Below are 23955 nucleotides of genomic sequence, written 5' to 3' on the forward strand. Positions count from 1 at the left end.
TAATCATGAACATTTTGCTTAATGATAGGTATTTGTGCATTTTGCCTGCCCCAAAGCTTTTAAATCATGGCCATAGACTAGTCTCCAAGACATCCTCTGAAATTCTCAGGAAGCAATACATTATTCTGCCCAAATTCTTCCAGATCCATGATCAGAGGTTGCTAGTATAAATCTTCTGGAGGTCACAGGTCTGTAGTAACTTACTTTAACTCAACTGCAGAGTTTGTCCAACATAGTGAGCCATTTATTAATCTTGTTCCTGCCTGGTGTGATCTGAAAACTTTTGACAGCCACTATGGGTAGGTGGGTTCAGCCCATCATTTCCGTGGCCATCGACTGGGTGTAGGTGGCTCATCCAGGAGGTTTTTCAAGGGTTTTCTCTCTATACATCCAGTTGTGTGCTGGACCGAGGCTCAGAGGGTCTCTCTGAAGGATATCTGTAGATCTATCATATAGGCAACCACTTCAAACTTTGCAGCGAACTGAGAGCTCTGGAGTTTGGAGATCTAAGGTGGTGTTCTCTGTACTGATGTAGTACTTATAGGATCCATTACATTCATCTGTGTAGCTGCTCTTAGAGGGATGGCTGTTTTTGCCCTATATTCAAAGTCATAATACAGGGCTTATGTATATCCTCATGATATAATGAATGACAGAGACAAGGAAAAGGGTTGATGAGGCAATGCATCAATTACTTACTGGAAAACTCTTTATATTAATCCTTCTTCCTCAACAGAGGACTAGGTAATTACACAAGAGGAATGGTGGAGACACATATGCCTCTGCCGCATAAAGGGAGAGGGCAAACTAGTCGTGTTGGGTTTACATTGACTTGGACCCATGCCAAAAGTGCTCTTCTTAGGCAGTGCCAAGTCCTTCACGCTGTCAGTACAGGTCACAACACAAAAATTAAAAACGAAGTAGGATGCACCAAATTTGTTTTTTTCAGATTTCCAATTTATTTCTTCACTAACAAGTTCAATTATACCTGCTGTATCTCCATACTGAAAATTCTGATGTAATTTAGAAATCACAATTCTCTTTTGTATAGTGTCTGCCAAACACAATTCTCTCTTATTAATTGTCTGCCAATGGATGTTTTGCGACTTTAACAACGTTGCTTTGTCAGGGCAAAGAAGAGTACATTCACGAACCCTTACATCCTTGAATTGATAATCATATTATTCATCATGTTAAACCAGAGTTCATTTTATATACCAATACCTATAGAATGAATACAAAATAAGATTTAAGTAGAACTAACTGTTGATCGGTCCGTAAACTGGGCTATGGTTTCATTTCAAAATCACATATACCACTCCTTAAAAGTATTTGCAAAGTATTAATAAACTACATTCACATCATTGTATAAAACAACATTAACTTCAAATATTTTCACTGTGAATCATTGAGAAATTGGGAAATCATACTAGCTAAAAATAATAAATCATTTATCAAAAGCAAAATCCAAAATTCATTAACATTTCTATCCACGAAGTAACAAAATATTCAAGATTCTAACTGATAGGTCTGCGCTTAATAGCTTGATTGTTAGATAACCTTGTGTTCTTGTCTACAACCTCATAAATTCACTAACATGTTTAATCCAACAGAATATTATATTTGGAATCATGAAGATCTATCTGTTCAACATTATATATATATATATTTCTATGGTATTTCTATTCATTCAATTGACATCAGTGTATGTAGATGAACTCTGGATTAATTTGATTATCAATTCAAGGATCTACTGTTCTCTGTCATGATGAAGCGACATGCTTGCAGTCAGTTAAACGTGTTTGCAGGCAATTTACGAGAGATTTGTTGTTGGTAAAAATCAACCAAAAGAGAATTTGAAATTATAAATCAAATATGACATTTCAATTGCTGATATACAGCAGATATAATTGAACTTGTTAGTGAAGAAATAAACTGAAACTTGTTAAAACCTTTTGATGCCTCCTACTCCCGTTTTTATTTTTAGATTGTAGTCATATTGATGAAATTATAAATCAAATATGACATTTCAATTGCTGATATACAGCAGATATAATTGAACTTGTTAGTGAAGAAATAAACTGAAACTTGTTAAAACCTTTTGATGCCTCCTACTCCCGTTTTTATTTTTAGATTGTAGTCATATTGAGAGTAAGTATTTTAAGATAGCTGGAGTCTACGGGAAGGTGGAATCACCGTGATTTAAAGAAAGAAATGCAACGAGGTAGACGGAATGACAGTAAAGACATAACTGAGATACCCAAAAATAATTGAGATATTAACTTTAGAGACAAGCATCGCAGTTTAAACTCAACAATGGAAACAGGGTAATTAATTTTTTTAAATGATGGTAAAATGTTGAACACATGTTATGATCAAACTCAACTACATTAATATCTTACAATCACATGCATCAACTTGAGAAACTCATGAGTGTCAACATACTGAACTTAGACTATCAACACACTAACGTCAAAAATATCATTTGGTTAAGATCACTAGACTCTTTGAGGTAAATGCTTGAAAGCCAATGTGCTAAACTCTTAATCAATGGCTTAAGAGTATTCATTTTATGTTTAACTCACAAGTTCCGGCATTGTGAACATTTCCATACATGCACACATCACATAACTGTGAGCTCATGAGCACCTTAACAGCAAACTTTCAAGTGCCATTTTCTATAAATTCACGAGTCAATTTAATAAATAGGCGACCATAATTATTTTAATGGTATCTCTCTTTTACGTGCCCCCTCTTCATTCCTTCCTTCTTCTCACTCTCAACTTCTTCACTCTCTTCCCACCCTTACATCTTCCCACCACCTTCATATTCCACGTTGAGAATGGTGCTGGTAAGAGACGTCATACCTTCTCCACTGAGGAGTGTCGAGCTCACCCCATTGCATGGACTTGTCCTGGATCCCTCTTGTGCCTGGGTATCCAACGCATTCAGGGTGGCCTGCAGCAGACCAAGCAAGCAAGATGAAGCTTTGATTAAATGAATGAATGAATGATGACATTGCATGCATCGATCATCTCTAGGTGCTGGAGGTAGACAATCGGTGAATAGTTGTTTCAATGGAGCAGAACGCCACTTTAGCATTAGGTGTCTTGTATCATATATCAGCGCCCACCCTTGCTGCTCTTGATCAGATTCTATACGCCCAAAATGAAACCCAGAATTTTGCCAATCTAATGTCCAACACATCCATGATTTCACTTTTTGTCAGGCAAACAGACTGCATTTATTGTACCAATTCCTCCTATGCTTCAAAAATATTTCCTACAACATTGTTTGAATTCATTCCAGTGCATCCAATAATACATAATTCACAATTGCAATTCCAGACCATTGGTCCAGCAAACAATTGAAGACTGTCCACACCTCTCAACTCGCACACCTATTCAAACCACCTACAGAGGTTGCAGATGTGGCAACCTATGTCTTACGCCCTAACAGAGCTGCACTCCCCTCACATCCCCCAGTTCACAGCAAAATGAGAGCTGTCATTCTTCAAATACAAATAAACAGCAAGAGACAAAGGCAGCATCGACCTGTTCTATCCTCCATAGCCACACATAAACTGCTCTTGCCACTGATTACTAACAATATACCGCCCTTCCCCACCCCCCACCAAGCACACACACATCATAAGATTTGTTGCTTAGGATCGGCAACTAGGTGTTGTGATACCAAAAGTATAACATATTGAGTCTTTGTCCAAAGACTCACTTCTTTCACTGCAATGACCTCCATGCCGTGCCAGTGAAGTCATCTTCTGCTATGTCTCTTGGGTTAAAAGTCTCGTCCAAAGGCTAAGTTCCATTTTAGGAAAATTGGAGCCTCTAATGCTTCCTGCGTAATCACTCCCAAACCACAGCAGAGCACTCAGCAGCCCAAGACCACACGAGCAGCACAAGAGCAGCTGATGATGTAGCTTGGGGGTGAAGCCTAAAGCCCTGGAAGCCCAGGACAGATCCACCTGGGTAGCAAGGTACCAAGACCGTAGCGTCCTAGGTAGGAGGCCGGACTGATGTATGACGTTACAACGCATGCTGTTACAACGCATGCTGTTACAACGAAAGTTTTACAACGCGAGTGCATTGACAACGCAGGACATTACAACGCAAGTCTTTACATCGACTTGCACTAGATGGCGTGCTAACATTAAAAAAGTGTAATTTACTATTCCAACTCCAGTCCACATAACAGTAGGGAAGGTGTTGGGATAGTAAACTACACTATTTTTAATGTTAGCACGCCATCTAGTGCAAGTCGATGTAAAGACTTGCGTTGTAATGTCCTGCGTTGTCAATGCACTCGCGTTGTAACAGTTTCGTTGTAATGGTAGTGCGTTGTACAAGTTGCGTTGTAAAGGTTGTTCCCCGGCCGGACTGATGTCTCTATCTCATTTTTACCCTCAGTGTCCGATGACTACCACTCTCACACTGCAACTTCATCCTTGCCTCACCTTGGCATTTCTTTTGACATATTTGTTTCTGCTGTTTGTCGCTCAGCTGTAAGACATACAGGGATCCATCTGACTTCACTGTGGGGCCACCTGCAACAGTGCAGTCACCTGTTTCAATGAAATGTCGCTGTCGCTTGAACTGTGAGACCTCTTTCACTTCCCTATGTCCAACTCCCTCTCAGGATACGATTCCCAACATCACTGCACCCTAATTTCCAGCTCACTGTCACGCCCTGTGTTCTCTTACTCTTATCGCTTGCTCCGTTCTAACAGAGTGTCAAACCTTGCATTCTGTCACTGTCACCCATATATTCAGGGTCACATCGGGGTCTTTACTACTGATGATGCAGTTCATAGCACGTGCCCTACAACCAATCAGCACAGCACATGAAAGCCAACCAGTGCAACCAACATTACACCAGAATCATCCTGCACAGCCACCTGTACACCACACTCATAAACAGTACTCTCACAGGGACCAGGAGAGGTCTGGGCATTCCAGGGGCCAACATGCGTTCTCATAGTCCTTCCTTTTTTTCTACTGAGTGTGAAATCACCAGCCGTGCTGTCAAAGTCACAGTATTGCATTGCTTCACTCCTGTAGGGAGCTGAGATCTTATCACATCTCTGCCTGGTCATCTGTCCATCTCTAATGAGATCCATTCCAACCAGTCTCTTCAGAGTCCTATTGTGTGGCTGTCTCCACTGTGTCCTTCTACCCATTTTCTTCTCCTAGCCTCATTAACTTCTATATCCGTGCCACATTAAGTGGTTGTCTCTAATAAGCCCCATCACCTGGCCGTCTCCTCTGGCCCCTTCTTGTGACTGTCTCTTCTGAGTCCAATTACCAGACTAACCTCTCTGAGTCCTGTCACCTTGCAGACTTCTTGGACTTTGGTAACAAGACTATCTCCTCTCTTAATGCCTTTACTTAGTTATGTCTTTCAACTCTTCTTTAACTAGCGGTCTCTCTTTAGTCTTGTTCCCTGATGATTCTTCTGTGCACTGTGAGCCTTGTTAGCGTTATCTTTCCTATCAGTTACTTTGTCCAGCTGTCTCTGTAAACCCATTTGATTCACACTGTGTGACTGTCTCCTTGGGCTCTTTACAGATCTGAGTCTTGTGACCTGGCTGTCCCCTCTGAGTGCCTTCATCGGGTATCTCATCCAAGCCCCATTTCCTAGCTGTCGGCTATGCGCCTTGTTGCCCAGATATTCTTACATGGCACTCCTCTCAGTGTTTTCGCATGACTTTCTCCTCCAGGTCTTCTAATCTACCAGTCTTATCTGCGCCTTCTTATCTGGCTGGCTGAGTTCCATTGCTGTCTTCTATCAGACTTGTTAACTGTCTATCTCCTAAATGCCTCTACCTGGCAGTCTCCGACTGCATGGCTGTCTCCTTCTACCCAGATTCCCACTGTGTGACTGTCCCTTTCGAGGCTCACCCAATCTCTTTTGAGTCTTTTTGAGTCTTGTTACCTGGCTGTTCCCTTTGTGTCTCTTTACCTGGCTGTCTCCTCTGATTCCCATGACGCTCTCATATGATGGAGGGAAGTCTGTAGGGTGCAGAGGAATCGGGCTGTCCATCGATCCATTATAGGTTATGCTGTGGAAGAAAGTGTAGAGATCACAAGAAATCAGAACGCGCTCTTCTCTTATTAGATCCATAGTGAGATGGCTTCACCCTTGCGCTGTATGTGCCTGCCACTCGGAAACCCATGCGTGTCAGCACCCAAAGCATAATATCCTGGGGGCATCCAAACTCTCTTACAAATCTAGTGAATTACCCACATTACCTGTGAGACTTATCACTTGCGCAACCCATGTCGCATTATTTTCCTAGGTCTGGTTTGAGTGCAGTGGTTGAAGATCAGTTTTTACCAAATGCTAAAATAAACTTTGGTCCCAACCCATTTGAATATTTGTGTTTCACATCATCTACTGGCTTTTTAGTGTTCCATTCCATCCCCTAGGGATTGATTTCATTGCAATGCACGAGGGACTATTTTACATCTGAAAAGTGCTCCGAATCATCACACATTAAATTCTTTATTTTACAGATAATTTGTTGACAGAAAGCAACTGTTCTGTGTTTTTCACTGCAGCAGGCTTTTTGAACGTTTCAGTAGGGACTCAAAAAGCAATACAAAACTACTGGCTTTACCACTGCTTATTTCCTCATATGTTCCCTTATGAGGAAACTTACTATACCCTCCTTTGGCTTTACACCTTATGTCACTCCATATTTGACCTCATATATGGACCAAATTATTCCCCTGCAGCCATTTTGTTTTACCTACACAGTGTAAGGAGGAGCTCAGGATGAAGCGTGCCACTGGAGTCTTGGTGATGGCCTTCGTCTTGTGAACAAAAGGGTTTATCATACAACATGACAATACTGCATAAAGATAGAATACTTTTTCCTGGACTGTTCATAATAGGAAATGTAGAACACTTGGGAGGGTGTACTGTAGGCGTGAGTGATGAAGGGCTTCACATACACTCGGGCACATGCATGGCAACTTCAGCTCTCATAGGCATGCATGATGCAACTCTGATTTACAATTCTTGTCAACCCTAAAAAGAAAATCCACGCAAAGCCTCCTTTATACACACCTCTGTGCATCCGTCTCCGAGCTGCAGGTGTATTCCGGGGGATAGTAGGGCGGTGGAGGTACTGGGGGGACAAACTCCTCGAAGTCCAGGATGCTGTGCAGGAAGGTCTCGTGAGGCGAGATACACTCAAGATTGACAGAGGTCGTTCTCTGTGGCACAAGCTGATGAGGTAGGAAGAGAAATGGGTTATCTCACCAACACCTCCCCACCAAAGAAGCAAGAACATGGGGGGGACCCTTGTAACATGCCATCAAGGAGGGTTACCAAAGGAAGTGGTAAGTACACTGGTGGGAAGGAGTCACATGCAGGGTACAGGATCAGAGGAACAAGTGTGCTTGAACAGGAGTGGGGATGTAAGTAGGTGTGCTTATGGGTAGTATTGGTAGGGGACGAAAGGAACACGCGTGCTGAGCAGGAGTGGAGACAGTGAGTAGAGGGGGTTATAGGAGGCAGGTGTGGTGTAGAACCATAGGAAGAAGAGTGATTAAACCGCAGTGGCGACAGTGAGTAGAGGGGGTTATAGGAGGCAGGTGTGGTGTAGAACCATAGGAAGAAGAGTGATTGAACCGCAGTGGCGACAGTGAGTAGAGGGGGTTATAGGAGGCAGGTGTGGTGTAGAACCATAGGAAGAGGAGTGATTGAACCGCAGTGGAGACAGTGAGTAGAGGTGGTTATAGGAGGTAGAGGACCATAGAAAGAAGAGTGCTTGGACCGTTGCACAGACAGTGAGTATAGATGGTTATAGGAGGCAAGTGCGGTGGAGGACCACAGGAAGAAGCATGATTGAACCGCAGTGGAGACAGTGAGTAGAGGTGGTTATAGGAGGCCGGTGCGGTGTAGAACCATAGGAAGAAGAGTGATTGAACCGCGGTGGAGACAGTGAGTAGAGGTGGTTATAGGAGGTAGAGGACCATAGAAAGAAGAGTGCTTGGACCGCTGCGGAGACAGTGAGTACAGATGGTTATTGGAGACAAGTGTGGTCGAAGATCACAGGAAGAGTGATTGAACTGCAGTGGAGACAGTGAGTAGAGATGGTTATAGGAGGCAAGTGCGGTGGAGGACCACAGGAAGAAGATTGATTGAACCGCGGTGGAGACAATGAGTAGAGATGGTTATAGAAGGTATGTGAAGGACCATAGGAAGAAGAGTGATTGTACCATGGTGGAGACAGTGAGTAGAGGTGGCTATAGGAGGCAAGTGCAGTCAGGGACCACAGGAAGAAGAGTGATTGAACCGCGGTGGAGACAGTGAGTAGAGGTGGCTATAGGAGGAAAGTGCAGTCAGGTACCACAGGAAGAAGAGTGATTGAACCATGGTGGAGACAGTGAGTAGAGGTGGTTATAGGAGGTAAGTGGAGGACCATAGGAAGAAGAGTGCTTGGACCGCTGTGGAGACAGTGAGTAGAGGTGGTTATAGGAGGTAGGTGGAGGACAATAGGAAGAAGAGCGCTTGGACCGCCGTGGAGATAGTGAGTAGAGATGGTTATAGGAGGTAAGTGTTGTCGAGGACCATTGGAAGAAGAGTGATTGAACCGCGGTGGAGACCGTGAGTAGAGATGGCTATTGGAGGCAAGTGCAGTCAGGGACCACAGGAAGAAGAGTGATTGAACCGCAGTGGAGACAGTGAGTAGAGATAGTTATAGGAGGTAAGTGTGGTCGAGGACCATTGGAAGAAGAGTGATTGAACCGCGGTGGAGACAGTGAATAGAGGTGGCTATAGGAAGCAAGTGCAGTCAGGGACCACAGGAAGAAGAGTGCTTGAACCGTGGTGGAGACAGTGAGCAGAGGTGGTTATAGGAGACAGGTGCGGTGGAGGACCATAGGAAGAAGAGTGCCTGAACCGCAGTGGAGACAGTGAGTAGAGGTGGTTATAGGAGGTAAGTGGAGGACCATAGGAAGAAGAGTGCTTGGACCGCTGTGGAGACAGTGAGTAGAGGTGGTTATAGGAGGTAGGTGGAGGACAATAGGAAGAAGAGCGCTTGGACCGCAGTGGAGATAGTGAGTAGAGATGGTTATAGGAGGTAAGTGTTGTCGAGGACCATTGGAAGAAGAGTGATTGAACCGCGATGGAGACCGTGAGTAGAGATGGCTATTGGAGGCAAGTGCAGTCAGGGACCACAGGAAGAAGAGTGATTGAACCGCAGTGGAGACAGTGAGTAGAGTGCTTATTGGAGGCAAGTGCGGTGGAGGACCATTGGAAGAAGAGTAATTGAACCGCAGTGGGGACAGTGAGTAGAGATAGTTATAGGAGGTAAGTGTGGTCGAACCGCGGTGGAGACAGTGAGTAGAGGTGGCTATAGGAAGCAAGTGCAGTCAGGGACCACAGGAAGAAGAGTGCTTGAACCGTGGTGGAGACAGGGAGTAGAGGTGGTTATAGGAGGCAGGTGCGGTGGAGACCATTGGAAGAAGAGTGATTAAACAGGAGTGGAGACAGTAAGTAGAAACAATTGCATAAAACAGGTGTTGTGAAGGCAAAGAGCAGTCATAAGCAGATCTTATGAGAGAAACCAGGCTCAGTGGCAAGAAGTTGAGGAATGGTGTTTGATGCAGGTCAGATAAGTGCTATGGCCTTGTTTCTGGAGCAGTGGCAAGCAGGAAAGTGCTGGGCAGGGGTGGTGCTGGATGAGTAGAACCGGTGACAAAGGTTGCCTTGGAGTGGCGAGTGAAGTTGTCAGCAGTGGTGAAAGTAGGGTGGAGCAGGTAAGCACAAGGAGTAGAGTGGTGAGCAGGGGTGTCCAGCAGGCATTGTGGTTAAGGAGAATAGAGGGATTAACAGGTTAGTGAGCAGTTGTGGGAGGCATGATTGTTCAGCAGGGGCCACGAGCATCGCAGTAAGTGGTGAACACTTACAACATGAATGATATCCAGAGAGAAGATCTGGATGCAGCAGATAACAGCCGACAGGGTGCAGATGATGGTGGAGAGTATGGTGAGACCACAAACACTGAACAGGAGGTCCTAGATACCGGGAGCAAGGTGAACACAGCACAGTGTGAATACAGAGACTGAGGTGAACACAGCACAGTGTGACTACAGAGACTGAGGTGGACACAGCACAGTGTGAATACAGAGACCGAGGTGGACACAGCACAGTGTGACTACAGAGACTGAGGTGGACACAGCACAGTGTGCGTACAGACAACAAGCTCAACACAAGACAGTGTGGCTACAGACAATGAGCTGAATACAGCACAGTGTGACTACAGACAGCGAGGTGAACACAGCACAGTGTGAATACAGACAACGAGCTAAACAGAGCACAGAGTAAATACAGGCAGCGAGTTGGACACAACACATTGTGAATACAGAGGGCGAGATGGGCACAGCACAGTGTGAATACAGTCACTGAGCTGAGTACAGCACAGTGTGAATACAAACAATGAGCTGAACACAGCACAGTGTGACTACAGAGAACAAGGTGAACACAGCACAGTGTAAATAAAGACAGCGAGGTGAACACCACACGAGGTAAACATTCAGCACAGTGTGAATACATAGAGTAAGGCAGACATAGTACAGTGTGAATACAGAAGGACACAACACAGTGTGACTACAGAGAGAAAGGTGGACACAGCACAGTAAGAATACAGACAGCAAAGTGAACACAGCCCAATGTGAATACAGAGAGCAAAGCGATCACAGCACAGTATGAATACAGACAGCAAGGTGAACACAGCACAGTGTGAATACAGACAATGAGCTGAACACAGCACTGTGTGAATACAGAGAGAGAGGTGGGCACAGCACAGTGTGAATACAGAGGGACACAACACAGTGTGACTACAGAGAGCGAGGTGGACACAGCATAGTACGAAGACAGACAGCAAGGTAAACACAGTGCAATGTGAATAGAGAGAGTCAGGCAAACACAGCACAGAGTGAATACACAGTGGGTGGTGAACACAGCACATTGTGAATACAGACGAGGTGAGCACAACACAGTGTGACTACAGAGAGTGAGGTGGACACAGCACAGTTGAATACAGACAGCAAGGTGAACACAGCACAGTGTGAATACAGACAATGAGCTGAACACAATCATTCCCTGATTGAGTGATTGATTGATTGATTGATTGATTGATTGATTGATTGATTGATTAGCTGCATTTGATACCATCTTTCATGATATACTACTGCTACTCCTCTTTTGCAATTGAAACAACATCTTATGCTGACGGTACGCAGCTAATTTGGGATTTAGATAAAGCTAAAGCTTTCATCAGCTCTGAACTCAACTTCAAACTTTGCCTAACTGAAGTTATCTGGTGGATCCAATCCAACCACTTAAAATGTAACACTGACAAGACGGAGATCATGCTGCTGGAAAAAACCAACTCCTTTGAGCCGTTGCTGTGGTGGCCGAACTCGGTACCGCCGCCCCCATTACAATTGAGGTAGTAAAAAACCTTGGAGTGAGATTTGATGTCTTTCTATCTTTTCGCCCGCAAGCCCTTGCAGTGGAAAGGACGTGCTACAATGTAACTAAATTATTGAAACAAATTATTTAATTACCTCCCTTTTGCAGCAAGAAAGACAGTGGCCTTTGCATTAATAATGTCCAGACTGGACTATTGTAATAGCTTATACGCAGGTGCCACTAAACAAACCATTTAGAAACTGCAAGTGGTACAACATACTGCTGCCAGGCCGGTGCTAAAACTGCCACATCGTTCATCGGATCAGCAGCATTTAAAGTCCTACAGTGGTTGCCAGTGCATAAGGCCGGTGCTAAAACTGCCACATCGTTCATCGGATCAGCAGCATTTAAAGTCCTACAGTGGTTGCCAGTGCATAAGGCCGGTGCTAAAACTGCCACATCGTTCATCGGATCAGCAGCATTTAAAGTCCTACAGTGGTTGCCAGTGCATAAGGGGGTCCTCTTTAAAATCCTCCAGCTCACCTTCAGAGCAGTAGGGCCAAAATACTTAATTTCTACATTCACTCAGTATACCACTTCTTGTACCCTGAGACCCTCAGCTGCAAATCTTCTCAAGCCCCCTACCTTTAGACGCAAAACCAAAGGAGGTAAATCCTTTGCTGCCTTGGGGTCCAAGGCTTGGAACCAACTCCCTAGTCACCTGAGATTCACTGAATCTGATTCCATTTTAAGAAAACATCTAAAGACCTGGATCTTTGCAGCCCATGACTCATTGTGTCACACACTTATTCAGTGATTGCTTGTTCACATCAGTTTGCTGTAATGATCTCCGTTTTCTCCGCGCAGCACCATAATGCTACTCTGGGAGCAACAGTCCGCTTTATAAATGCAACATTGAGTCATTTATTCAAGGTGAACACAGCCCAGTAAGGCCCAGTGTGAATACAAACAACAAGCTTTACACATCACAGTGGGATTACATTCAGCGAGCTGAAAAAAGCAGAGTGTGACTACAGACAGCAAGCTGAAAACAGCACAGTGTGACTACTGAGAGCGAGGCAAACACAGCACAGTGTAAATACAGAGAGCGAGGCAAACACAGCACAGTGTCCATAAAGACAGTGAGGTGAACAGAACACAGTGTGAATACAGACAGCGATTTGGACACAGCACAGTGTGAATATAGACAGCAAGGTGGACACAGCACAGTGTGAGTAAAGACCACAAGGTGAATGCAGAAGGGAATAAGTACCAAGAACCACAACAGTACTGCACAGTAAGAATAGTGACAGCAAGTTGAACACCACACCGGCTGAGTACAGAGAGCAAGATGAACACAGCACCGTGTGAGTACTGACAACAAAGTGAACACAGCACAGTATGAGTACTGAGAGCAAGGCAAACTGTGAGTACTGACAACAAGGTGAACGCAGCACAGTATAAGTGCTGAGAGCAAGGTGAATACAGCGCAGTGTGATTACACACAGCAAGATGATAACAGCAAACTTTAAGTACTGGCACCAAGGTGAATAGAGCAAAGTGTGAGTACTGAGAGCAAGGTGAACACAGCGAACTGTGAGTACTGACAAGGTGAACACAGTGCAGTATGAGTACTAAGACAATATGCATGCAGCGTAGTGTGAGTACACACAGCAAGATGAATACAGCAAACTTTGAGTACTGACACCAAGGCAAATACAGCACAGTGTGAGTACTACCACCAAGGTGAACAAAGCACAGTGTGAGCACAGACAGTGTGAGTATAGACATCACAGTGAACGTAGCAGTGTGAGTACTGACAATAAGGTGAACGCAGCACACTAGGAGTACTGATAGCAAAGTGAATACAACGAAGTGTGAGTACACACAGCAAGATGAACAGCGAAGTTTGAGTACTGACAGCAAGGCGAATACAGAAAAGTGGGAGTACTGACAGCAAGGTAAACCCAGTACAGTGTGAGTACATAATACAAGGTGAATATAGAACAGTATGAGTACAGAATGGAAGGTGAACAGAGTACAGTGTGAGTACAGCTAGCAAGGCGAAAACAGCGGGAGACAGCCTTTACAACAAAACTGTTACAACGCATGCCTTTACATCGCATGTCGTTGCAACGCAAAAGGTGTGCAGCAGTGGGTAGAAGGTGTTGGATTTAACTCCAACACCTTCCTTACTATTGCACACACTGGAGTAGGAATAGAAAATTAATATATTCCAACTTCCTGCGCCCCCCCCCCGACAGAAAGTCAGAGTAAAAGTTTGCGTTGCAATGGCATGTGATGTAATAGCATGCGTTGTAACATCACCTTATCAAAAATAGCACAATGTGAGTACAAACAGCAAGGTGAACATAGCATTGTGTGAGTAGAGACAACAAGGTGAACACAGCATTGTGCAAATATAGGCTGCAAGGTGAACTGAGGTACAGTGCACGTACACACAACAAGGTGAACACAATGCAGTGTGAACCCCAGTGTATTAGTACTAAGAGCAAGGTCTAAGAGCAAAGTGTGTGTACACACAGCACGGTGAACACAGTATGTGAGTACTGACAGCAAGATAAACAGAGAGCAGTGTGAGTACAGACAGCAGTGCAGGGCTCGAAAAATCATAAACATGTTACTAGACCTGTAGGGCTAGTAACTTTAATAATCTACTCGACCTAACTGTAATGTACTTAACCTGTGAACTGGTCTCAAATTGTGTGATCTTAGGCAAATACTTTGTCTTATGGAACCACCTTTGTCTTTATTATCACATAACAGAGCACCTTCAAATATGCAAGCTCACTATTTCTGCTGTAGAAAAGACTCTTTTTATTTACTAGACTAAATGTTTGCTCCATGTATAACAACGATCAAGCCCATATATAGGGTACACATGATTCCTGGCATTGTCATCTGGGCAGGAGCAGTAATAATTCACAGTTCATGTTTAAAAACTCACTTTTTATATACACCAAAGCAGGATGTGGTGTTACAGATGGCATATTTTCCATTGGAGTGGCCACAAAACTTTCCCACTAACAGGTAGTTTTACCGATGATAGCACATAAACAATTTTTGGAAATTGGGTTTCAGTAACAATATTTAAAATTTGCACAACAGCATGCAAAGTTTTCTGATTAGTTTTGATCCTATATAAATATTTTTTTCACCACAGAATTACAAAAATGGGTCTTCATAACTAGTGAAATATATTTGAAATGTTTGAACAGTTCACTTAGCTATTTCAGTGTTGTGTTAGTAAACAGCCCGACATCTTACAGCCTTTCAATCAACATGCGTTGCATAGTTCAATTTTCACACAGTTCACTTTACAAAATCCTCTAACTTAAGTCACAGAAAGAAAAAAAATGTCATACGATAAGCTGACTTTTGACCTCTGTCTCTGAAGCCAGGAAATATGACAAGATTAACAAGATGCAATTGCATTTTTATTGCTTCTTTCACTTTGTGAGCAATAAAGATGCCTTTAGATCTTGTTATGCTGTCACTTTTTCTCTGCTTTCAGAGACCCAGGTCAAAAGTAAGCTTGTTTTCCCTGACATTAGAGGATTTTCAACTAGCCAGAAGGGGTGGGGGGTAGTCCCTAAAAGTACCTTGTCCTGAATAAATCTTACTGGACAATGCCAGTGGGCGAGTGGATTTTTCGAGCCCTGCAGTGTGAACCCAGCACGGTACAAGTAGAGACAGCAAGGTGAACAGAGCAATGTCAGAAAGGTGAGAGGAAAATAGTGTGATTGCTTACAGCAGATGAACAGAGGACAATGTGAGTACAAAGAACAACATGAGCACAGTGCGGTAGGAGCAAGGTGAACACAGCACAGTGTGATCACAGAAAGCAAGGTAAATATGGCACAGCGCGAGTACCAAGAACATGAATACCGCATGCTACGAATACAGCTATCAAGGTGAAGAGAGCACTGTGTACTGTAGCAGGTGCAACATAGCCCAGTGTAAGTAGTGACAATAAGGTTAACAGAGCAGGGTGTTAGTACAGACAGCAAGATGAAAACAGCACAGTGTGAGTATCACAATTAACAGGAGTGTTGCCTGGTATGAGTAGAACAAGTAAAGTGAAGACTGCACAGTGTGAGTACACAGAGCAAGGTGAAGACGGCATAGTGTGGGTACACAGCGCAAGGTGAAGACAGCAAAGTGTGAGTACACAGAGCAAGGTGAAAACAGCACAGTGTGAGTACACAGAGCAAGGTGAAGACAGCAAAGTGTGAGTACACAGAGTAAAATGAACACAGCACAGTGAGTACACACAGCAAGATGAATACAGCACAGTGTCAGTACATAGAGAAAGGTGTAGACAGCACAGTGCAAGTACACACAGCAAGGTAAAGACAGCAAAGTGCGAGTACACACAGCAAGGTGAAGACAGCACAGGGTCAGTACACACAGCAAGGTGAAAACAGCAAAGTGTGAGTACACAGCAAGGTGAACACAGCACAGTGTGAGTAAACAGAGAAAGGTGTAGACAGCACAGCGTGAGGACATACAGCAAGGTGAACACAGCATAGTGTGTGTACACAGAGAAAGGTGTAGACAGCACAAGGTTAGTAAACACAGCAACGTGAACACAGCTAAAATCAGAGACCACTTAGACATATGATCTTTTGCAATCAAGATATGATGTTTTAGATAATGGTGTGGAAGATTGCCGACTTGCATTTCATTTGTGGATTTTCTTGCGAGCTGAATGAATATGACTGAGTCTGAGAAGGAGAATATGACCCAGAAGGTGTGGTGAATAATCATAGTGTTAATAACTACCGATTAGAGTCTGGTGACCGGGTGGTTTGTGCCATTTAAGTCTTAAATGTATGCTTTTCAAAAGTATATTGAATAAAAGAATCGCGTACACAGAACAGTGACTCTGTGGTCCTTTTCTAAGAGGCCTTCAATAGTGTCCTGTGATTAAGTCAGAGATTTCAGACTATCAATGGGGTTGATTTAACAGACTCAGCATCTTTCAAGGAACCATCGACAAAAATGAGCTAAGAGCAGTGTGCTTGTCAATAAATAACTAAGGCCTGAATCACAAGGGTTTTCCTGTGAGAAGCTGTGGTCTACTCTACCCTACTTAACACTACTTTTCAGGAATCAATGCCAAGAATAGGCTTGTAGCTCTGGGTTTTATCATTAATGTACATAAGATACCCTGTGAGTGACATCCTCTCTTTCACTGCAGTGGTGAATCCTGAGAAACACCGAAATAAAACACTGAATAAAGTGAAATACAAATGCCTAGGCCATGTTGGTAGGTTTTGTATAGCTTCATTTGAAATAGGCCCTTGATTCTGGGTTCTTTTTTCAAATTTGAAATTAATTCGGATTTATTGTGCTAGTGGCACTCATGCATAATCCAAAGCGGCATGTACATCATGTTTTATAGTGCGGTTGACATGTACATCTACATTTTCTTACGTCTTAAGGTACTCTGCAAAATCCAAACTGTTAAACTCTCTATTTATTCAAACTATGTTTAGCTATTAATTCTCAGTATTGTGTCAATGGTAGTTTTACAAAAGAAAGATATTTGCTGTCTAGGATTGAATGCTACATTTGCCTAAAATAATGTTAGACACAAAATTGTGATTGTCTCTGATCTATACAAAAAAAGTTGTCTCTGATAAAATTACTAAATTCCTAGATTATGAATCTCCAAAATCACTCTGACAGAAACCTGAACATTGTGAGTAAATCTAGCAATGTGAACCCAGTATCACGTGAGTACAGCCAGCTATGTAGACACATCATGGTGTGAGAATGGAAAGTAACATGTACATAGTACAACAGGAGTACAACGTAACGCACAGTGTGAACACATGTATGAGCAGTGAGAGTAACGCTGACACAGCATACCGTAAGTGCACAATAACATGAACAGAGCACGTCAGGAGTACAGAGAGACACATACCAACAGAACTCCAGGCGACGAGAGGATAAAATAAACATAGCTCTGTGTAAGGACAGGGTGATACGTGGCACAGCACTGTCTGCAAACAGTCAGCCACATGGATTCAGCATCATTAGGCGTGTAGAGAGTAATGCAAACAAATCATCGAGTGTATGCAGACATCAACTTTAGCATAGCATCAGGAAAATAAAAAAAGCAAAACTAACCGAACATGCTCCAGGAATACGGAAAATGCTGAACTGAGAAAATGAAACAATATCACAGCTCACATCGATAAGAGGATATCGCAGAAAGCGAGACAGAGGCTCGACCAGGATTGAGAGTGCGGGTCAACATCCCAGAAGGCAACAAGGGAATATTCAAGAAAAAGAGAAGAGGAGAATGCCAGCATACAGAGAAGGAGAGACAGATATAGGGAGTACCATATTAAACAAAAAACAGGACTAAATCATAGGAATTAAGGAAAAGAACAAATATCCTAGAAACCAGACGGCCGGTGAATAGCCAAGGAATGGCGGAAAGGGTTTATATTCCAAGAATTTAGGAGCACTCAAATATCTCAAGAAGGAGGGTCAGACGCATATCCCAGCAGTGACAATGGCACAGACACAGCCAAGTAACATTTCAGTATTAAGAAGGGGTGGGGATATACTTGGAAAGAGTAAACAAGGAAATATCTCAAGACAGACAGAAATATCACTATATTGAGAAAACAGATATATCCCAACAGGGCAGTTTTCCTGAATCACAGACTATGGAAGCAAACTAGAACATCAAACAGGAGCTATTCCTAGGACAGAGACCAAGCAAACACCATAGGACAGGAAACAAAGGTCCAGTATATTCAGCAAAGGATTATCAACACTAAGGCGTATATTACTAGATGTGAAAACCTGGGCCTTTTATGGAATCTTTCTGGATAATGGTAAAGGTTCCACTTGAACACCACCAATGCTTGGTGTCCACCTCCATTGTCCACTCCCCTGAGTAAAACAGGTCTATGAACTCACCTTTAGGGTGCCACGGATGGCCTTGCACTCGGGGTTCGGGTACATAGTGATCATTTCCTCGTCTTTCTTGCACGTCGTGGAATGAGCCGGCTCAGTTTGGGCCTGGCAGCACACACACCAGTCCTTCTCCTCGTGGTGGGATAGAGCGGAAAGAAGAGACAAAATGAAACAAGGAGGCAGGGGCTATTGAATGCAAAATATATACCAGGTGTACTACGGCCTGGTTCTCACATTGGAGTAGATAAACATTACAAAAAGCAACTAGACAGTCTTTTCAGCTTACCCTCATCTGGTATTCGACAACTGTAGTACGGAATATCCAAGCCAAAATATTGACAGGTCACATATAGGAAATATAGAAATATCACCAAGATGCGTATATGTGGAGCTTGGTATGGAAAACCTTTATAAAATTACCTTTTGATAGTTTGTCTTTCGATATTCTTATCACAATATTGTAACCCGTTGATATTATGGCTTCAATATTACCAGCCTGACAGTTTTTGATGTAATCATAAACTCATTTAGTCATAGTCCACCACCAAAGCGCAATACTGCACACCGAAAAAAAACATTGCATTGCAGTCTACTATATGCATTTTTGACCTCATGAATGCATTCCTGGGATTTTAATGCAATTCAGAATTTCGAACCTAGGAGCTTGTTTTGTGCCACACACACAAAACATATTCAATTTGTTCAGCTACTCCCCAAAAGTACACTATTCTCCTACCATCCTCAAACCTATGCTTTAAGTTACAAGTTAGAAGATTACAAGACTATGTTTTTGCAGAGTGACAAAGTTTGCTTGAAATACTACATTCGTACGACATCTACACTCCTGATAAACCTCTTCTTACCCTTTATACCAATGTACATGGTTGAGTACACCTTATCGTGTATTGGGAAATCTAGGACTCATAAAACCCCAGTGAATAAAGCGTGGTTCTGGGTATAGAAGTATAGCGAGGGGACCTTGAGCTGTACCCATACAGAAATGCAAACCTGTAAGAAGGCATCAGACTGTATCCGACTGTATTGAGTGTAGGAACTCTTCACACGTTGGCACAGGTCAAATGATCTCACCAGCTGGGCATTCTGGCAGGACAGGATGGATCCGGCCAGACTCAACATCACGCACAGGGCAGACAGCAGGGTGAAGAATGTTATCTGGCGAGAGAGACCGAGAGAGACCGACTCACTACTGGGGTGTCTACAAGATCAAGGTGTTCCTCGCTACTCAATGGGATAAACAAATAATCTTTTCTCATATAACACATAGAAGCTCTGTAATATTTCTATCAAGTCCACAAGTGTAGTTTCTTTAGCCAGGCTTATGATGAGGTAAGAATTACTCTGCAATAGTCAACGATAGGCTGCTTCTGACTTCAAAATGCCTCAAACTGCTCACAGTGTAAACGATATCTCCTTGAAAACAAAAGCATTGGTTCACTTTAACATTCAATGACATGAACATCAACTCTGCTTGGAAACTACAGCGGGCAAAAAAATGCTTTTTGTAGTGCTACATTATTGTGTTTTACAAAAGAAACAGAGTTCTCCCAACAGTCTCCTCCATAAACTTTGCAGCCAAGGCTGGGTTCTGAAAGTGTATCCCACTGAACAGACTTAAAATTGCATTCAAATAAATAGATATCCTCAGATCATATACTGCATATTGTACTTTGTGCCCAAGACTGATGCTAAATTTAGTCCACGTAAAGCCACCGGAGTCACCAGGATGATCATGGATCCAAATGTTGAAGAATGAGGAGATAGAGACCATTTTACATGCTCCTCAACCATGCACCATTCATGTACAAATGTGACACAGACAGCAAAAGCAGAGGAAGACAAAACCAATCAACAATTGACATATCACGAATGCCTCAAACAATCCCAGGCATGTGGGTTTTCTGTGGTTGCTGATGCACTTCATACTGGTCATCTTTGGTCATTGGGCATTACTTGCATAAGTACGCCAAGTAGTGACTCTTACCATGAGTGTGAAAGGACGCTTCCAGGACACAACTCCGATCAGTCCAGAGAGCGCCAACTGTAGGTAGAGCAAGAACAGGTATCATGGCATGGAACAAAGAGAGTCTTGATGGAGGTGGAAGAGTTTCAGGCAAGGGCATGCAAGATCAAATTATAGGAACACATTTATTGATGACATTTAATGACTCAGAGACACTTAATTGTGGTACCCAGGGTTTCTTTAACTTAACAATCTGTCAGTAAGTTGCATGTCTTAAGTACTTGCTTATCTTTCATTTTAACTCCTTACACAGGAGATGAAAAATTCTTTTGCAAACAAAAACATATTTAAGCAGCCGTCAAATTCCTCTTTTTCTCACACTCCTCACCAAGCACCTCAATGTAGGATCTATTTTCTACTTAGGAATGTTGGTCTCTATCACACCTCCAAGAACCTAACAGTCCAAAATAGCAGCCACCTCAACACTCACTCACAAGCTGGGGATACAAATCCTGGAGTTTTAAGACAATTTGGCAGCTGGGAACCACTTTTGTCTGTTAAACATTATCTTTTCGAGACCCTGGCATCAAGATGTCTCTATTAAAGGGAAATTTTGGGAACAAAACAAACTATTTCAACAGCTTGATCAAAATGGTCCATTATGACAGACTTGAGAATACAAGTAAGAGGAATATGAAAGTTGGCTCTTTTGCACTAAAATGTGTGTTTTGCTCTGCTACTAGTTCTATATCTCCCTGGCCCTTTCAATCCAATTCCTTACACAGGAATCTTCCTAATCTAGACGTGTCCTAGGAATGAGAGAGCAGAAGCAGGAGCAGTCGTGTAGCACCCAAAGTCAGCGTGGAGATACTGTGGTGGTAGATTACTACATGAGGGCCTTTACGAGTTGTGCATAAAGTACAAAGTTGAAAATTGAAGGGTGGAGAAGGTATAGCAAGTTAGGAAGAATTCATGTCAAGTGCAAAGTAGAAGTGTGTGAAATTTTCTGAATTTGCTTTTGCGTAATTATGTAAAATTTCGGAAAAAAGAATGCCTTGTTTTGCAAAATTCAAAAATTGAGCACTACATTTTCGTGCAAAATGCATCCTAACATCCATTTTGACTACAGGTTTACACTTAAGAAATAGTGCAAAAAACACAAGTGCCTCAAACAACATGTTGTTTGCATTGTGGTCATTCACGTTGTTCCCATATGCTCACACAATTTTTTTGCCCTGAAAGGTGTGTAATTTCACGGCGAAGGTTATGCCTGTGTAATTGAAATTTTGCCTAGATCTAAAGCGAAGTCATGGTCAGGGACTGAAAGTCACTAGAGTGATCATCGAAGGCACTTCGAACAATGTAATGGCTGTCGCGCTGCTCTGCAGGCTCAACCCCAATCCACGGCTAGGTGAAACAAGTCAAGTCAAGTCAATATAACTTTATTTCGGAGAAAATCTCCATAAAAGGTACATAAAATTGAACAATTATAGTACTGTTAAAATGTTTAAAAAAACCATACATGAAAAGGATTAAAAGATAGTTGAGATATTTAAAAACATTTAGGACCAGACATCTATATGGGCACTCATTACAAACACATAAGATTTGAGGCAGTACAAATAAATCAAGTAAGCATTTTCAAGTACCGTCTCCTTATTTGCCAGAAAGCCCCCAGAAATTTGGCCACAGCAAACACAATGTGGGGAGCCATTTCACTCTTCAAAATTCTAAAGGCTTCATTACACCTAGTAAAACCCAAATTCCTACAAATGGGGACAATCCATTTTCTCCGCACCTCGCTATAGACCGGACAGAAGAATATGATATGCAATTCAGTTTCATCACTTATTCTGCAGGCCGGGCAAATGGTGGGGGCGGACTCAATCCAGTGGCTAGTAAATGCACGGATTGGCAGGGACCCATGCCTCCATTGCAAGAACAACTTCCTTATTTGTACCGGGTATATATTATCCAAGGCTGATTCCAGGCTGTAAACATTTTTTATACAAATAAATTGCTCCGTAAGTGTCCCAGAGGTTTTGGAAGGGAGCAATGCAGGCGCCTTGGAATCATAATAGATTTTAGTGAGGGCCTTTTTTGGGAGCTAGGTGAAACAGCAACAGAAGTAATCTCCTACTGGAGGAATGTTTCCCATCCTGCTTCAAGGCAACCGAAAGACCAAATCGTGAATCATTAGAAGAAAGTTTAGCAATTGTGTTGCAACTGGGGACATGAACAGGCATGCTGCTCATCAGCAATAAAGCAAAGAGGTTATCTTTGATTCAATTTGGACTCATGTACACTGCTTCATTTGTGCATGTGGCTAGAGGGGAGGGGCACTGACTCATCTTTGGGAATCTGGACTTGTATTTTATCATCAGACTTTGATTTTAAGCAAGAGAGAGGCAGAAAAGGGAGAAAAGGCAGGAGGAGAAAAATAGGAAAATATTAACAAAGATTAAAACAGGGATTAAAAAGAACGTTGAAGACTGAGATAAAGATATAGAGATAGGAAATGTAGGATAGTGGAAGAAAGAGGCATGAGGTGGAATCAAGACTAGGCAGGCTGGCTCCTAAGAAAACCCCAGGCCGCTGCAAGTATGTTTTTTTACAAATTAAATGCACATCTACGCTTAAAGCATATTCAAGATTGCACAAACCGCTTCTTTAGGACAATGCACATTCACCCTGTTGCAGAAACCATTTGAAGGCAGAGTTGATCACGAAAACTATCAGCTTACATCTAAAGTTCCATTGTTGTTGAAACTTCTGGGAGGTTGCCTGGGAGAGGCTGCCAGAGCCAAGGCCTTGAAAGAAGCAACCTTTTGTTTTCTGGAAGGTCCTCGCTGTTTGTAGGAGTGATGCTGGTCATATTAAATCGAGGGAGCTTGCCATACTAGCAACACCTTTCTCAAATACTTCCACCAGCTGAAGTTTACAATGGTTGCTCTTTGTGGTTTCTTTTTGAAGGATTTTGCTCTACAACCACATCACCACCATCCACATTACCACAATCAAGGTCTCCTTCCAGTCACCAGCCCCAGCGGGTTTTCGTCAAAACTCATCCGAGTGCTCTATGTCCAGCATCAGTACCTGTTTTGGGCTTTGCAGACTCAGAAACGGTGGTATCCCTATCTTTCTGTGGTATTGCTCAGGGGAGAATGGAGACAATTATTAGTTGCCCTTGACAAAGGCTGTGCCTGCTTGACAGAGCCTCAAAGGCCACTCGGCCCTCTAAGCACAGCCCCGCCATGCACGCCAGAGGAAGAGCTGGGCATAACAGAGTCTCTGCCTTCCTCATCACCCCTACATTACATCACAGTGCATTAACCTTCCACAACTCACCTTCCTCTGCTACTACTCACTGAATGTAAACTTATCTTTGACTATGTACAGTACACCACTGTCTTTAGCTAGGTTTACGCTATAGAAATTCTGTATACATGCATGCAGGCAGTGCAGGCCTGAAGAAAGAGAGTGCCTGCAGAAGATTGGAAAGAGAGCCTCCATTTCCCTTAACGCCCTGCTGTACCAGTACACTGTACAAGCAAGTGTGCTGCCAAAGCGGA

General features: G+C 42.9%; 1 protein-coding gene across 3 annotated transcripts in view; it reads right to left on the reverse strand.

Moving 5' to 3' along the window:
• The window catches only part of ENTREP3 (endosomal transmembrane epsin interactor 3), a 99897-nt gene that overhangs the window by 15697 nt on the left and 60245 nt on the right, over window positions 1–23955 (reverse strand). Inside the window, exons 2-8 of one of the 3 annotated variants that reach the window (XM_085637647.1) lie at window positions 20405–20461; window positions 19411–19575; window positions 18406–18528; window positions 9936–10043; window positions 7087–7247; window positions 5977–6076; window positions 2868–2958 (exon numbers count right to left, since the gene is read on the reverse strand). In XM_085637647.1, coding sequence (XP_085493773.1) covers window positions 2868–2958; window positions 5977–6076; window positions 7087–7247; window positions 9936–10043; window positions 18406–18528; window positions 19411–19575; window positions 20405–20461 — 805 coding nt within the window. Of the gene's footprint in view, window positions 1–2867; window positions 2959–5976; window positions 6077–7086; window positions 7248–9935; window positions 10044–18405; window positions 18535–19410; window positions 19576–20404; window positions 20462–23955 lie in introns of all 3 variants that reach the window. The other 2 variants (XM_085637646.1, XM_085637648.1) reach the window with 2 other exon arrangements.

Source organism: Triturus cristatus, chromosome 12, assembly GCF_964204655.1.
Source record: "Triturus cristatus chromosome 12, aTriCri1.1, whole genome shotgun sequence".
In the NCBI taxonomy this organism is placed as follows: Eukaryota; Metazoa; Chordata; class Amphibia; order Caudata; family Salamandridae; genus Triturus; species Triturus cristatus.